The sequence below is a fragment of the Sminthopsis crassicaudata genome, chromosome 4 (genome assembly GCF_048593235.1).
Source record: "Sminthopsis crassicaudata isolate SCR6 chromosome 4, ASM4859323v1, whole genome shotgun sequence".
Taxonomy (NCBI): domain Eukaryota; kingdom Metazoa; phylum Chordata; class Mammalia; order Dasyuromorphia; family Dasyuridae; genus Sminthopsis; species Sminthopsis crassicaudata.
Window position 1 is genome coordinate 382,940,830 of NC_133620.1, and position 18,436 is coordinate 382,959,265.

The 18,436-nt window shown below is 36.2% G+C and overlaps 1 protein-coding gene across 7 annotated transcripts in view; it reads right to left on the reverse strand.

The window, feature by feature from the left end:
* SIPA1L2 (signal induced proliferation associated 1 like 2) overlaps positions 1 to 18,436 on the reverse strand; it is a 243,687-nt gene that overhangs the window by 38,788 nt on the left and 186,463 nt on the right. For 5 of the 7 annotated variants that reach the window (XM_074262399.1, XM_074262403.1, XM_074262398.1 and 2 more), the window contains exons 10-14: positions 17,722 to 17,996; positions 4,445 to 4,702; positions 2,182 to 2,277; positions 619 to 719; positions 80 to 183 (exon numbers count right to left, since the gene is read on the reverse strand). In XM_074262399.1, coding sequence (XP_074118500.1) covers positions 80 to 183; positions 619 to 719; positions 2,182 to 2,277; positions 4,445 to 4,702; positions 17,722 to 17,996 — 834 coding nt within the window. The remainder of the gene's footprint in view (positions 1 to 79; positions 184 to 618; positions 720 to 2,181; positions 2,278 to 4,444; positions 4,703 to 17,721; positions 17,997 to 18,436) is intronic. The other 2 variants (XM_074262400.1, XM_074262402.1) reach the window with 1 other exon arrangement.

Sequence of the window (18,436 nt, forward strand, 5' to 3'; positions counted from 1 at the left end):
AAGAGTGATTATTAAAGAATTCACTCATTTTTGTCTCTGACATGGATTAATAACTAACTTTCAAATAAAAAAAACTTACGTGAGAAAGCTTATTCGGGGAGTCTTTGCAACTTCCTTCTTTCTGGAGGGCTCTCTCTTTATAGGAACTCAAGACTTTGGAAGGTGGTCCGTGCCACTTGGTTTCTGCCACAAATGGAGAGAAGATTTGAGTTCCCAATCTCTAAGGTTAGGAAAATTCTCAAGGGAAAGAAAGATACCTGCAGAACAAATGATCAGGCAGGAATACTGTGGCTCCAGGACTTACTGGCCTTACCAAAATGCACACTCTCAGGTAAGATTTATTGTTATTGAAGTCATCCCCCCTCCCCAGCCATTACTACTATCTTTGTTCCCAGACTTGAGAGAGCTTTCTGGAGGGCAGAGGTCTCCTTCGCTCTATACATCTCTGGGTGCCTTCCTCCCTAGGTTGTTGGCAGGAAAGCCTTGGTATACCCACAGTAAAGTGCTTGGAAACGGGAAGGCTAACGGCTATTGGAAAATGCTTGGTTAACATCTATGGGATGAATGGACGAGCAAGCATTGGAAGTCCTTAATGAACCCTGCGGTGTATATAATTACCAGAAAGTCTTGTTCCTTCCATAATTTCTTCTCGCTCCCTGGCTCCTTCACACTCCAGTGGACCGGAACTCTGGTGTTCATGAAGCAGAGGAGACTGGCACCTAAATAGAAATAGGGAAATTAAGGTTCTTGTTTGCAAACCAAACCAACCCATAATCATGACCATTCTTTATGTCTCAAATTTCCAAAACAGAAATAAAAAGGGAACCCTACTTAGAAGCCATTTCCTCGTTAAAAAAAAAAAATATAGATACCTTTCAAGTCAAGTCTAGCACTGAAGCCGAGTGCCTTGAAGTCTGCAGAACTTTAGTGAATGAACCAAATGGTCAGTCAATAAGACCACATGGGAGTCATAAAAGGTTAAATAACTAGAGTCATACAAACGGAGCCATCCACTGTGCCTTCTCTGTTTGGCTCTTTGTGGCTTCCTTTAAAAATTAAACATTTTTAAAGGCAGGTCTATGTATCTGACTGGTTTTTGGACAGTAGAGAAGTAGACCCAACTAAGAAAACCATATGCCAATTTTAAATTTTTTTTTAAATTCAGAATTGCAAAAGGCTATGGAAAAAAGGCTTTTGTCAAATTTTGTCAAATGAGCTGTTTGTAAATTATTACTTTAAAATGTTCATCTATTTATACAAATAATTTGAATATCCACACAAAGTAAAATAAACACATCCTTAAAACAATTCTACATGCAAAAGAAAGAAGCAAAAAGAATGGGTGTAGGTTTTCTTTTGTACATGTTAATATAGTAACATAAAATCTTTCCTCTCATGCTAATGTTTGACTTGGTTTTTCTCTAAATCATTGCTTTAAAATGGCATTCTATTGCAAAGCAACAAGACACAGTTACTAGAAGCAATTACTACTCTGCAGAAAAATCTGACTAGATGAGCATTTTTTCCCATTTTCTTCCTATGAAATTTATTAATGTTTTCTATCTTATTAGCATCAATCAATTCAGCTGTCACTATGCTCACAATGAACCATATGACTTTGCTCCAGTCTGCTCCTAGACACCGTGCATATACAACCAGGGATATTTTATAGTGAAACGTGTCAAGGCAACAATATTCTGCTGCTGGGATAACATGTCAAATGCTAAGGGGCTATCACACACCAAGGTTGTGAATTAAGAAATGTATTTTTTGTTAAATTTTCTCAAATGGCTCTCTGCAAAATCTTCCAAGAGCTATTTAAATGCTTGCTACAATAATTAATAAAAATATTACTTTAAAATGTTCACGTATTTATGCAATTATTATTTACTATTTATATATACTTAAACTTTGGGCAATAACTTGAAGAGGAAAAAAATCTGCTTTAATGAAGGTGGGTTTTAGGCTTTTTCAGTATTTAAAGAAACATTACCAAAGGGTATTTTCTAGTTTCCCTAAAGACTTAATTTTCAATTTTATGTTTTCTTTTACTGAAATAAAAAGTTGACAATTACAACAAAAAATTAAGAAGACTGAATGTACCTACAGAATTGAAATAATGTGATTTAAAAAAAATCTCTATAGAAAATAGACTATAATGTAATAGAAAATCATCAATACCCGTCATATCCCACTTGCTGTCTCCAGTGGCTACTCCCGCTGGGTCCCGGGTCACTGGAAGATGACTGGTTGCTTGGTGAACTTCTGTAATGTTGACTAGAATCATTAACAGTGCACTGAGGTATTTGTGGAGTTTCAACATCTTGACCTGTCTTGTTTTATTTTATAAATAAATTCTTTTTTTTTATATAATTACAAAGAAAAGAAAGAAACATATTGAGATAAAAAAACCCTACCCCAAACCATTCAGCACAGGATAATTAAGCCATAAGCAATTAAGAGTTGATTATAATGAGATATGTCAGTTGCTTTATGGTTGGGAATGTTACAGTGAAAAGAAATATGTGTAGAAACAAAACCGTACTTAATCACCTACAGAACTCAGTATAAAGATTCATGTAGAAAGTAGAATGTAGGAAAATAGGAACAGAGAAAAGAAAAGCTTGTAGAATTAGAATAAGAGCAGTCCCAATAGGTTTTTTCATTACACTTTATGCCATTCTAGTGAGCTCTATTCATTTTCAAATGATCATCACTGTTCATTGTAATCGTGTTTCTCTGAGAGTACAATTTGCCCATGAAATACAGAAATGAGTTAATGTTGGGGGCAAGCACAAAAATTAGCTATCAAATTCTCTTGCTACGAGACCTAGTTTGGATATTATTTTATTTAATAGTTTTTTACTAGTATACCATCTTAACACTGAAAAATCTTTGAGGAATTTTTCCTTCATTTAAGCTCCTATAAAGGATTTTACTTTGTATATGGACATCAATTTGTTATGATGGTCCCTATCTTATATTGTCTACTGTGGAAGTCACTAAATTGAGTGTGTCTTTAATTGAACCAGATTAAATGTTCTTCCTTGGGCAGAGAGTGGAATGTGAGTCTCTTGAAATTTAATGAATAAAGAAAGGAAAAAGAAAAGTAAGAGAACATTTGGCAAATCAAGATGTATAAGGCTCTCTTATCAATTACCACATTTCATATACAGCCTGTCAACATTGTTTGGAGAAACAGTATACTTTAATGAGAAGAGGCACAGGGAAGAAACACTTCCAAGCTTCAAGCATAATAAACATTAAGAAAGAAAAAAAGTCCACAAGAACTGAATGAGTCTGAATGCAGATTGAAGCATACTTTTTAAACTTTATTTTTCTTGGATTTTTTTGGGGGGTCCCTGTATTTTCTTTCACAATATGACTAACATGGAAATGTTTTGCATGATTGCATGTATGTAATCTATATCAAATTGTTTGCCTTCTCAGTGAGGGGGGTGAGAAGGGAGGGAAGATGAAAAATTTAGAACTCAAAATTTTAATAAGCAAAATGTTAAAAAAATTGTTTTTACATTTAATTGGAAAAACTAAATATGTGGGGAAAAAGGCAATAGGTGTTGATCAAATTCTTTACAAATACATTAACTCTTATTTTGCCATCTAGAGAAGTTCCTGCATATAAGGTTTTATCCAAATGAATTAACACAGTACATAGATACATACTTATTCTTCTACCATGTTGTGATACACACACATACACGTAGAGAAATGTATACATGTATATGTTTTATGTGTATCCATGTGCATGTGTATACATATTTGCGTCTATAGATAATAAAAATTAAAAAGTTATACAAGTTAAAAATTCTAAGCACTCTAAAAAGCATTTTTTAAAAAGTTACAAGTTTTACATGCTTTCCCCTCTCATCGACAGGAATCCATTTCAAATAAGAATTTTTAAAAAGACTATTATGCTTGATCTTTAAGGGAGGAAAGGGAAGCAGAAGGACTCCTAATGATCACAGAACTTCTTGCAATGGTGCCCTATGTTATGATAATGGCATTTAAGCATTAATTTTGCAGAGGATCGACTTGTTTTATTTATGTTCATGTCTTGTCCACAGAGACTCCAGTCACAGAGGTTCCAGTGTATGTTACCCAGGACTCTTAGAGCACAAATTACCTAGCAGCTTCTGTTTCACAGTGGGGGAAGGGGAGACACTGTTGGCTCTGGGGGGATGGTCTGCTCTTTGGGCATTTTCTGGGTCTCTCCCACAGAACCACTACAATCAGAGAGGGATGACCCGCTCCCTAGTTGGCTGCTCCCGGCCTCCCAAGCTACCTGTGACCTCAGCTCAACAGTCTGGACAGGGCTGGACAGAGCCAAGGAAAGTTCCGTCCTAAGATGGCAAATAATAAAAGCCTATAACGAGTGTGTGCAAGAAAAAGGAAAGGGGAGAAATTTAAGGACCAAGGATTTTACCTCGTGCCATCTGGTAACTTTCGGTCAAAGGATGTGCTCCGAGGAATGGCCGTTTGCGCCTGCTGGAGAAGCTGCTGGCAGGGCAACCGGTCGGCCGTGCCCAGGATCGGGGAGGCCCTGGACAGAGGCTGCCCAGCAGGAGTAGGGACCCGGTGCCAAGTCGTGTTCCTCCTGAAAGGGGTTTTGTACTCGCAGGGGGTGCCCTCGCTGTCGAGCTTATATTCCACCATCGGGATTCGGCAGAGTTCGGAACAACCCCTGCAAGACCCAGAAGGGACACTGAGTCACACAGCCTGGCCGCGGACCCCCGTACTGAAACGTGCTCATCCTCTCACAGAGGGGAAACACCCCATGATAGCACATTGCAGGTGGTCCTACCAAACCTCACACAAGTGCAACGAGGAGCCTCCAAATTCCCTATTTGTGTTCCAGTTTCAATTATTGGGATGTGATGGGGATGATTCCTCAACTAAGTAAAAATACACCAACCATTGATAATACAAAATCACTGCCACTTGGTTTAGTGCAGAGAGACATATGCATCCTCATCCCCTGCTGGGACTAACTCTTTTACTAACCACTTGCTAGAATAATAATAAAAACAACAACAATAATAATAACAAACATTTATATAGCACTTAGTACGTGCTGAGTGTTTTCTCATTTAATCCTCACAATAACCCTGGGAAGTAGGGAGTATTGACATTTTACAGATGAAGAAACTGAGGCAGCAAGAGGGTGACCTGTCCAGGCCCATCCAGTCATCAAGTGTCTGAGCCTGGATTTGAACTCAGATCTCCCTGACGGCGAGCTTGGTGCTCTACTCACTGTGTTGCTCAGTTATCCATTATTGATAATCCAAAGGAAGTCACAAGATCCAAGCTCAAGCCCACTTTCTATTGAGGAGGTCCTGAATTACTGGCTGCAGTGGGTAAAGGATGAGAGACTGATGGAATTGCTCCCTGAGGCCAGCAGGAAGGGTACCAGGAGAGACCATTCTAACTTCATGGCTCCACCTCGCCATGCCCAGCCAAGAAAGCCCAGCTGGACTAGACTCTGTGGAGCTCCGTGAGATTAAGGACTGTGTTATGTAAACTAGTTATCACCACCACCATCCCTTCTCTGTGTATAACAGACACTCAATTATTTTTAGTTGTTGAAAAATAGGTGACTTAGTCATTCTTTGATTTCATAAAAAATTACATTAAATAAAATGAAGCATCTGCCAACAAAATTTGGAAAACTGAGAAAATAACTAGAGGAGTTTCTAAATGTTTCATCCCTCTCCATTTTTATTTATTAGAATACCTCATACTAGCTTCCCTGACTTCTTTTAATTCTCACAGCTGAAAAAAAATTCCAATTCTAAATCTGTCTTCCCTGAGTTGACCTTCAATTTATCTTATATTTATCTTATTTTTGGTTACTAACATAGTTTCTGTGAGCTCCTTTTAGTTTTTTTCCTGTTTCTCCATCCTTTATTGCAGGGCCTGACACATAGTAGGTGCTTAATGAATGATGGCTGACATTGTACTTATGATGATGTGAAATAATTTCAGTTTTTTTAATCTTTACAAAAAGTTTACACAGAACATCCATCTAATCAAACCCTTTTTCCCTTGAAATATCAGCCACTTTTTTCCCCTGCACTGCATGTTTGTCTTGGAATGTCATTAGAAAGACTCTGTCAGTGATTAGATGACAAGAGAATACACCCAGAGTTTGTTCAAATAGCAGAGGAAAAGAGAATAGAGAGGATTTTATCTTCTTTCTTTGTGCTTGTTGTCTCTCCTCCTTTCCTTGGTGGTCTTGGAAACCACCCTGACCACCAAAGTTTCAGAGGCCACTGCCACCAGAGCCCCCTGGGACTCCTCTCCTCCTTCTTGGACCACTGAAGTCTCCCCACCTACTACTGCCATGACTGCCAGTGGGGCCTCGAAGCCATTGGACTTGGCCCTGTCCAGACTTACATATTTCCATCAATCTCCCCATCTTCCACAGAGAGCTAAAGCTCTTTCACAGCTTTAGCATCTTCTTCTCCACAAACTGACCCTGTCTCCCTGACAGTAACCATCCTGACATCAATGTAGCCATGAAATAAATCTTCCAATGTAGCTTTTGAAGTACCTTTAACAAAGTTTTGTGAGCCTGGGTTTTTGATACTGCTCCCCTGACAAAATATCTTTTTTACCTTTATGTTTGAGAATCCTCCATCATTTGGCTCCAATCTGCTTGTTTCTGGGTTTGTTACATACTACACATCCCTTTAAACATTTTATTATCCAGCTAAATGGACCTATTTGTTGTCCTCAATAAGAATTTCATCCCATTTCCATGCCTTGGTCCAACCTATTATTGCATCTTATTCTAATAATGTTTCTAACTTCATTTAGAGCTGAGTTCATGGGCCATCTATTATATAACCCTTTACCCAATTCCTCCAGTAACTAGTGTTTCCCTGAAATGGTTTTGTATATACCCTGAATGTACCTAGTCTTTGCTAACAAACGATCTGTCATTTCCCCTGTTGAAATCCAAGATCCTTGAAAGCAAGGGATTTAAATTTTTTTTTTATCCCCAGCATCTAACACCATTGACTTGCCCTGAGCTGAGAATGGTAAGGTTCATTCACCCAAGTGGAAGCTGAAAAAATAAATAAGTCACAATCAATAAAAAATTTAGGGCTAACTCATTTCTAAGTCTCATGCACTTCTAAGCCATCAGAGGTGCATTTCTTACCCAGCTTGATGGCTCCCAGAGAAGCAATCTCTCGATGTTCTTTCCTATATTCAATAGATCAGTAAGGTACATAAGTTCTTTTAGTCTGGAAAAATATAATTTATGTCATTTATAGTCACCCTTGGGTCTCCACTAACAAGTTACATACCGCAAATAGCACCATTAACAAGTTCAGAGTCACCTCACAAATCCAATTACTCCGGTTTTGTCATTCCAAGATGAAGTCTGGGAAATTTTGATTTTAGAGTATTCAAGGCAAGCCTTTTCAGGTTTAATATGCTTATATATGAAAGAGTCAGCATTAAAAGCCCTGGGACTTTTCTGTACTCATTCGAGAGTTAACAAAAGACTTTCTAAGATGTTCTACCTTTAATGAACTACATGATGCTTTTAAAAAGTTTGAGTATTATACTCCAGAGGAAAGCTGAGAGACTTTTGTTCATACTGATTATGAACCAGCTGCCTCAATAGCCACATAAAACCCCTGCCTTTAAATGCAATATAATGCCATCTCTCTTAGCCTATCTGTTGAATTTTCATTTACAACAAGCATATATATCCACTCTAATGGGGAATGACATTATGGCTTAACCATAGCATGACTGTTTTCTTTCTGTTCTTAAAAAAAAAAACCCTTTTTACAGAAAACTCACAGAATTTTCAAAAGCTTAATTACAGAAACAAGCAACAAGAAATAAAGAGTAAATGATTCTCAAGTTTATATGCATATAAATGTAAATAATCTAGTCTTGAAATTAACCCCCTTTCCTTCCCATTGACCTATAAGCCTACATCAAATCCAAGCATATTGTCTCATAATGGTGTAAAAGTGACTCTTTATTTTTGGAAGCCATCAGCTGTTTGAGGAAGTTTATCACCAGAAGGTTGGCCATCAGGTGAAGAACTATTTTTTTTCTATGGTGATTTATGAAGAACCATCTATTAAAGCATGGGGGGGGGGATAAAATCTAATTGAGTGGAAGTAATGCTAATACCAACTAAGTTACCTACCCTTCTGAATTACTGAAAGATTTCCTTAAAAGTAATTTCTCTCTATATAAAGGGATCAATGGCTTGATTTCATAAATAGTAAATTCTTTAAAATAATATCTATTTGGCTTTGGGAGATAAGATGTATTATATGTTTCTTTCATTGTGCTCTCCTTGTAATTTTTGCCATCTTATCCATCAATTCTCTTTCTCAATTCTCTTCACTCAAGAGAGAATCAATTCTCTCTATACAACTGACTTTGACATGTATACATATGTATTAAATTTAATCCATTCTCTGGAAGCCTACTAGAAAAAAGTTTCTATATGACCGTGGCCTCAGTTTCCTTGTCTGTAAAATAAGAGGTTTGGAGCTAAATTAATTTGTTTATTCATTTACTAGCTTTTTCAAACTCTAGTACTGTGATTTGATGATCTCCAAATACCTGTAAGACATCTCTACCTAAAAATTTCCGGGCGTACTTTATATATCATGTATCCACTGAAAACTTCCCCATTTCTGCTGAGGATCAATCTTTCCAAAACAAAATAAAACTTCTCAGGCTTAAAAATCTAGAATTACATTTGACTCTTCTTTCTTTCTCCTTGCCCCTTCCTCCTCATCCAAATATTTAAGTGTGGTCAATTCTAACTTAAAAAAAATCTTTCCCATCTGACCCTTTATCTCCACTCAGACATTAGTTTAATTTATACTATCTTCACCTTTTACATAGACTACTACAATAATCACTTACCTGATCTCCCTGACTCTACTCTCTCTTTTCTGGAATATGTCCCTTCCATAGTTTCCAAAATTACTTTCTTAGTGGGCAGTATTCACGATTCTCCTAGGCTAAAAATCAGGATCTCCTTATTGTCCATAGAATACAATAAAAATTACTTACTTTGGTGTTAAATTACTCTACAATTTGGCTTGAGGCTTTATATCTCAGTCTTACTTTAAATTACTCCTCCATATTCCAGCAAAATTCATATTAGATAGTTCATGATCTCCACATAAAACGTCCTTCACCTCTGTATTGTACAAGTCACCTCCCCACCTTTTTCTTACAATTGCATCTTGCAATCTTCCCTTGTGTGTCAAAACTCTTAATCTCCATTTATGGAGTCCAAGGTGCTGCCTCTCTTTTGCAACTTTCCTTGATCTCCTCAGAAGTTACTACTGTTTTCCTCCTCAAAATTTTCTAAAATTCTTAAGTTTGGTTTCTCCCTTAAGGTTAACTCCCTTAACTATTCTCCACATACTTATGTGTACACTGATAGTCTGTTCCCTTGCTACAGAACTGAATAGAAGCTCCTTGAGAGTCACAACTATTTCTCTAGAGTTTAGAAAGATGTCAGGTGGTGAATATAAATCTGATCAATTAAGTTTGTTTGTCTTAAAAAATATATAATTATCTTGCATCTTTTCAATACACATTAAGATTAAACCTGCTTGAAACCTGCTGAAACAGGATGTTTAAATTTATATTTTATTAATAATGTTTATTAAATGTGTATGTATATATAATATAAATTATTGAGAATGGTGAATGGATATAATTTAGCATATTATTGTGTTTTGCTGTTCTCTGCATTATACCAAGCAAAAACATTTAAATTTTATAATCTCAGCTTTTTAATTCACAAGAAAGGGTAGGATAAAGCTTCCATTTTCTGCATAAAATGAGAAAGTATGGTATATTCATTTCCTTTCGAACCCCATAAATGCATACTGGGAGGTTTGTCCGGCTCATAACACCCTTCCTACTCCCAATACTGACCTAGGTCTGAGTTGTGTTTTTTTTTTTATTTGTTTTGGTTTGTTTTTTTGGTGGAAGAACATTAGAAAACAAGTATGGGCTGTCTCAGCTTTTGTTGGTAAAACATTTCTCTCAGAGCTATCACAAAGATAGTAGTCTTTAATAACACAACATCCAAGTTTGATATTTAAAAGAAAAATCTTATAAAAATGCAGTCATGACTTCAGACTTCTGCTGAGAGACTGAGCACTGTATTATACTGAAAACAGAATTTAGACAGAATCAAATAATTTCCAACATCTCAGCTATGCCAAACATACACGTAAATTATCTTTTCCATTTCTCTAATTGGTCCCCTGCTGGCCTCCCAAGAACTCATCTCAAAAATAATTTCATTTAAAAAAAAGCTAATCTTATTACTATATTCCTGTTCTAAGCGTGTATTCTGATGCTCAATTTCATGTGACTTATAACTAAGATTATAACTAGTTAATTCTAGAATTAACTAGAATCAGGAAAATGTGATTTATAACTAGGATTACTTAGAATTCTAGAATTAACCAGAATCAGGACAATTTAATGTGATTTATAACTAGGATTAGTTAGAATTCTAGAATTAACCAGTATCAGGACAATTTAATGTGATTTATAACTAGGATTACTTAGAATTCTAGAATTAACCAGAATCAGGACAATTTAATATGATTTATAATGAGGATTAGTTAGAATTCTAGAAGTAACTCAAATCAGGACAACTCATTTTCTGGAATTCAAATCTGGCTGCAGACACTTACTAGCTGTGTGCTTTTTGCCTCAGTTTCTTCATCTGTAAAATGAGCTGGAGAAGGAAGTGGTAAAACATGACACTGTCTTTGCTATGGAAATCCCAAATGGGGTCGGGGGGAGTACGACACAAAAGAAAACAACTGAACAAAAATCCTAACAAGTCCTTTCTAACACTTGACCAGTTTCCCTGACTATGGTTTTCCACAAGTACAATCTTCTACTTAGACTTTACAGACTCAGGTTTGACCATAGCAGGCTCTGCCCCATGTACAAGAAATTCCTTTAAGGATGGCTCCATACAGTGATCTTCCAAAGGGACCATCCTCTTGGTGAAATGAGGAGACAGATTTAAAGCAAGCATGAAAGACTCGTCTCTGCAGGCGTACATGTCACTGCATGCTGCTAGCGCTGCTTTGCATCTCATTTTGCATGTGTTCTTATGCTTTCTCCATATGTACTTGTCCTGTATCCTATTGACTTTATGGAAAGAGCCCTGATTCAGAGTTAAAGGATGTGAGTTCAAACTCGGTTTCTGGCACTGGATACCTGATACTTGTGTGACTCTGGATATGTCATCAGGTGTCTCTAAGCTTTCTTTTTCCATCTGTAAAGTGGGGGATAGGAATAAATTATATACATACATATATGTATATATACACATACATACTTATATGTATATATATATATATATATATATATATAATTTATATACGCACATGCATCTATTTTATATATGTATATAAAGTTGTTGTTGTTCAATCGTTTCCCACTTTTTGTGTCCCGTTTGGGGTTTTCTTGGCAGAGACATTGGAGGGGTTTGCCATGATCTTTTCCAGCCGACAGGGTGAAATGACTTGCCCAGGATCACACAGATAGTAAGTGTTTAAGGCCAGATTTGAACTTAGTAAGATGAGTCTCCTGACTCCAGGCCTGGCCCTCTATCCACTCTATCCACAATCCTATGGCCTTTGTTGTAAAGTATGATGAATAGTCAGAGACCCATGGGAAGATGTGTTTGAAGTAACACAAGATCAAGGAAGCAGAACAGAAGGATGGGCAAGGTGATTACAACATAAACACCACCAACCAGCAGCAAAACAACTCAAATTAAATAAATCCAAAAACCAAAGCCGGTAGCATCAATGTGAAAGCACCCATATTTCCCTTGTGTTAAATAGGGAACAACAATAAAGAGGAAGCAATGTTTTATCTGCTAGGATCCCTCTACTTAATTGTTGTCAGTGAATGAATTTAAGATTAGTTTGTGTATTTGCCAGGACAAAGGCACTCTGCCCAATAAAAATGTGTCCAGCAAAAAATTATACCCTCCAAAAGGGAAAAAAAAAACATCTTCTAATTCTATTGCAAGTCTGCTTGGTTGATGCATCACAGTACTTTAAGCTGACAAAGAATAGAAGATCCTGTCTCCTGTAAGGATGGTAAGAAGTGGGTAAGAGAGAAACAAGCTTTAAAAATGTGTTCCTCCCCACCTCCCATTAACAGAAACACAAACTTCATTGATAAATGTCTCTGGCTTCCTCTGAGATACTAGATACAAGTCAAGGGACTTGAGCTGCATTTATAGCATCTGGCACAATTTCTGCAGTTGGCTTGCCAAAAGGAAATACTCAGAAATTTTAGATAAGGCTGCAAGATCAATTACATGCAAGCATTTTGATTTCCTCTTTGCTTAACAATAAATGTACATATCATCTGCTTATACTTGAGTATCTTAATTACCATACTAGAAGGAAAATAACACAAACTGGGACAGATTCAGCTTTAGGGTTAAAAAGAAATCTAATTGCTAAATCTGTAGTTCAGCTAAGAAAACTTTTCCATCTAATCTTTCACTACTAAAGCCTGGAAGGCAATGCATTTTGCAAAGACAAGTCTAGGTCATAAAAGTCTGTTAGGTAATTATGTCAAAATCCAAAACAAAACTGATGACAAATAGAAGCATTACCAGGAACTCTCCTATGGTTTGATAATACTATGCCTTTCTGATAAATACGACTCTCATTAGAGTACAGGATCATTTAAAATATATCCGTGGTCACGTGGGAATAGTTTATTCTTGATCAAAGAGACAAGGAGGAACTTGATTTTATCCTCCATCAACATTCTAGGCTTTCTGATTCCATAGGTTTTGATATGGTTTCAAGATATGCTCCCCTGAGCTGATCACATTTATACAATAGATGATAAAATTTAAAATCCAACATACTCTGTGGTGGGAAGCCACATAGGCAGCTGATGCCAGAGAATGGAGAAGTCCATTTGCTTATTTTTTCATCCCTGAAGACATCTAGGGTCAATCTGTCCTGGAAGGAAATATCCTTCTAAATAGCCTTCACTGAAAATGACTCTATTCTTTTCTGAGCCAGCCCACACTACATTTGGATAGTTCTAATTCTTGTTATCATTGTGCTATAAATAATGACAAAAGTTATGGGTCCAGAGAAGCATAAAAAGGTTTTATGTGAAAATGCAAAGTCAAGTAAGCAGAACTAGGGAAAAAACATACACACTGATCACAACAAAATAAATGTAAAGAACCAGGCCAAAACAATCTAAATTGAACATTGTGAAATTAAAGAGCAATCTCCCTTTAGTTGCATGACAGAAGTTGGGGTCCATGAAGGTAGAAAATGGAATGTAACTACAGATTTTAAAAATCATTTTAAATGCTTCTGTCAGTTTTGTTTATTTATTGATTTTTTTTCTTTTTGTTTAAAAAAAGAGATCTTTGCTATATAGGTGTCTTTCCAGGGGAATATAGTATAAAGGATTCAGGGGAAATCCAAGTAAACAAAAGATATTAAAATTTAATTAAAAAGAAAAAAGAAGTTTTTATTGTACCAAGCTTAAGTTTTCCTCTCCACAACTTCCATCCAATGTTCCTAGCTCTGTTCTGTAGTGACAAGCAGAAAAAAAGGAACTTTCTTGGCAATAAATGTCCCTCACTGTTTAGTAACACTTATGTAGCATAATAAAATAGGTAGTTCCTGGCCCATGGTAGCAGTTTAATATATTTTAGTTATTTGTGTAGCAAGAGGCTTTGTTTTATAGCTAGCAAAAACAAAGGTGTGGAATACAAACATACAACTTCTACCCACTCACAAGTACTTTATGGAAGATGTAGTGTCTGAATAATAATCCAAGCTGCCAAGGGTGTGGGTATTGATTCAACTAGATAACTAGAAATCAACCATACAATATTTTCATTTTATAGAATAGAGGAAACAACAATTCAATCTCTAGATATTAGGAAATACCTACTCCTCCCTAATTGATTTCTCATTTGACTCTCCACCAAAATTATTCCAAAATTTCCTCCTTCACTTAAACCATCTCTCATTTCCCTCTCCCTGAATACTCTCAGATAAAGACTTCAACTCTTAATTTACTGAAAAAAATTGAGGTCATTTAGTGTGAGCTCCCTTTTTTCCATTATGTTCATCTTAAAATCCCTTGACATCAATTCTCACTCGCTCCTCTCCTCCAGTTTCTGATCATTAAAAGCAGCTTTTATTCTTGTCAAGGCTAACACTTCTACTTATACCCTTGACTCTATAGCCACCTCTTTTCAAGCATCCATTCTGTTGTTCTAATTGTCAATCTCTTCCTCTCTATTGCCTTGAAATATTCTCAAGTCTATCCCATCATTAAAAATATGCACCATATTCTACCATCTTCTCAGGTTGCTACTTCTTTTTTTTAACCCAAATTTTTAGGGGTAGAAAATCTACACTTGCTGCCTCTGTGTGCTTTCTTTTCTCTTTCTGGCTTCCTATACTGTCTCCAAAGTAACCAAGGACTTTTCAGTTGCCAAATGGGAACTCTGCCAAATGGAGCTCTTTTCTCAGCCCTCGGCCTTTCACATCTCTAAGGCATCTGACCCTGGTGACCACACTCCTTCCTCTCCGTATTTCTTGCTATGCTGTTCTCTCTTGGTTTTCCTCAGACTATCAACTTACACCATATGCTACAAGTTCCAAATGGAAATGTGACCTAAACATTAAAAGTAAATAAACAGGTAAAGAAAAATGTTTATCGCAAATACAGCTAGAGAGAAAATTGTTGCCCAAACCAAGGAAGAGTATAACTACAAAAAAAAAAAAAATACATACACTTCTACATGAATAAAATCAATGTCACTCAAAGAGAAATCATCAAGGAGAGAAAGAGGAATTTGCATCAAATACCACTGACAGAAGTCTGATATGCAAGAAACACAAAGAGCTGACACAGACACCTAAGACCAAAAACTACTCCCTAATAACTGGTCGCTGTTGTCCTTCACTCTAGAGCATCAAAATGTCATCAGTTTGTTAGAGCCCAGTTACGGCGTGTCCGACTGTGGCTCAGAGTGCTCTGCCACAGGCCGGACACAACAGTCCCTATAAACACCTGGGCCAGCATTTCTCCTTCCTCTGAGCTAAGTTACTTCTGCTTTGCACGCAGCTGAGAGAGGACCACGCTGAGTGGTCCTGTGCCGCTGCCTGCCATGGCATACGATCAATTCTAAAGTTCTTAAGAGACCTTGACGGTGTCCTTGTATCACTTGGTGAGTGCTTTTGTTAGATGGAAAATATAACAAAACCATAAAGAAATGTAACGTCTCAAATGCTTGAAAATTATCGCAGACTCTTTGCTAAAACTAAAACTAAGACTGAAAACTGAAATCTTATTCTTATTTTTTACCCCAAGAAGAAAAGTAGTAAAAATTACCAGTTTATATCTTACATATTTCTTTCTTTCTTTTTTGAGGCTGGGGTTAAGTGACTTGCCCGGGGTCACACAGCTAGGAAGTGTTAAGTGTCTGAGACCAGATTTGAACTTGGGTCCTCCTGAATTCAGGGCTGGTGCTCTATCCACTGCGCCCCTTAGCTGCCCCTATATCTTATATATTTCATCACAGAAGTAACTTTTTTTCCTCTATAAATTTCCTCTGTCAATTCCTCTATCAATTATCTACAGATAGATTAAATTCTTATTCCAGTATTTTAAAAGTCATTAATATATATGATACATAAGATCATTACAGTAAAGTAACTCTGCTAATAAATAAATGGCTTAACACTTACTGGAGTGGCATTTTTTTATTATTAGACAATTTTAGCATCTCAATCCTATAATACGTTATTCTTATAATGTCCTATAATGCAATCCTTGCCATACTTTACTTTAAAAAGTTTTTTTTTTCACCTTTACTAATTTTCAAAGTTCTTATACATACCATGAGTATTGGAAGTTGGGGAAAAGGGATTCCTTCCTTGCCTCTCCCCTCTCCCCAACTTACTAGGGCATTTCAACTGAAAGACGCCACAAAAATAAAAATTGTTACTCTAGAGTTCAGAAATAGTAAATATTGCTGTCTTCTTGTCATAAGCAGGAAATATTTCCTAATCAGGCATAAAAGGTCTGTTTTTCATTTAAGTTAACATTATGCTAAAGATAATCTATTGCATATTTTAACATGCCAAAAATTACCAGAGCAGTAACCAGTTATTCACAAGCAAGTGTTATTAGATACCCACACTTCATGAACAAAATATAAATCAGTGGATTGACTAGAAGTCTTCTCTTTTGCCAAAAGCATGTAGCAGTCTGACATTAAACTGTGTAACATTTATTGAGTAATACCATCTTTCACAAAGAACAGGCCAAAAAGAATAGCAATTGTGTGATAATTACAAAACCATAGCATTCTTAGAAGGCTTGAACTTTGGGAGGAATAAATAAGAAAGGAAGCATAGTTATATAAACAGAAATAAAAAATCGCACCTTCCTGCAGTACTATGTCCTACTCAGAAAAAGATGAGCTTTTAGACTAGTTTTTTAAATTCCTATTCCTTCATGTCAGCATGCTTTTGAATTAGAAAGGTTAAAAAATAGTTTTCATGATAAAATAGAGGCAATCTCTACTATCTTATGTCCTTACTCTAAAGGCATTTTTTCCTAATTGTTTCTCACAATATTTCCTTGTCTAAGAAAAAAAAAAAAAAAGATCTTAGTTCAGCAATCATGCAACTTCTTTCCCAAAATTTAGAACTATTTAATGCAACTCCAATCATTTTACTTTAATTTCCTAGAGAAATAGTCACCTCTGAGTTCCAAGCAATACTTCAATGTTTCTTCTATGAAAAACAAATAGTAATTTCTTCTATCTCATGTTTATAATAACCTTGCTAAGCAAAAAATAAAAAAATAATAAGAATCCCAGTTTTTCAGGAACAGGTCTCTTGTCAGATAAAAGGCTAAGCTATGACAAAAAAAATCTGCTACTAGAAAAAGAAAATTAAAAAGTACTCATTTTTTAAAAATCATGGTTAGGATTTATTATATATGTCTTTTAAGGTTTGCAAAGTTCTTTATGTATTTTATCATATTAGTATTTTTTATAAAGAAAATTAATTCTTTCTGACCATTGATTTATTTTTTCTCTCAGCTTTCATATGATGCATTTCTTAGTAAAGGTATTTTATGTGGTACACTTCATATAATACACACTCATGTGTATACACACATTACAAATTAGGTAAGGCACAGAGGATAAAGGAGAGTCAAGGAAATCTGAATTCAAACCTGGCAACAGATAGGTACTATCTGTGTGACTTTGGGCAAGTCATTTACCCTGTTTTCATCAATTTTAGTTGTAAAATGGAGATAATAACATCATCTACCTCATGAGAGGGTTTTGAGGATCAAATGAGAAAATATCTGGAGAATTTAGCCTAGCAGCAGAGACATAGAAGACACTTAATAAAGATTTGTACAAATTATTTAATAGGTTATGTCCTATAATTTACTCCACCATAATTAAAATAAATCTGACTTGCTCTAATGGCCACAATCCAACTAATATTAAAAAAGAGAGATTCAAGAGAGCCCTTCTTTTAGGCCTTGATCAATATGGTCAAGGGTCGCTCTGTTACAATTCCATTACAACAGTTATCGCCCAGGGGTGTGAGAGCTGGACCCTTGGTCCCTTACCTTCGGGGGGATCCATCCTCATGAGGCTGGATGATGACTACCTTGACTGTCACAGAAGTCCGTAACAGGTCAATCATCTGCTCATGAGTCAGGGTGGCTACAGCCACTTTGCAGATCTCGACGAGGCGGCTGCCTTGGCGCAGGCCAGCCTTCCAGGCAAAGCCAAAGGGCTCCACATCCGCGACAATTCCTTCAAAGTTGACGTGGAAGCCAAGCTGGCCCAGCCCGTTCCTCCGCAATGTCATTTCCACAGTTTCACATCCTCGGGTCACTATCTAAAGGAGTATGAGATAGTTAAAAATAAACTACCAAAAACTACTATCCACCACCCTCAAAAGCTCCCTTAATCATGTGAAGAAACTCATTTTTAGAGCTAGTTTTTTTTTTTTTTGATGGAATATTATACCCATTATCGACTAATATATGGTCATCATTGCTTAGGCATTTGTGATGACAAAGGTTTTCTTCTGTAAAATTAATATTGTAGGGAGTTTTCAGATATATAAAATCATCAGATTCTTCTGTTTTTCCAAAGTGGTGATAACCAGCTGTTTACTTTCTGTAATATTTAAAGAGAGAAACACTTGTATCAATTCCCCATAATTAGAGTATCATATACATAAAAATGAAGTAAAGGCATATCAATAATTTGTTCCTTTACAAGCAGATAAATATCTCCTCACAGAGAAGCTGTGCTTTCTTATAATTCATTAAC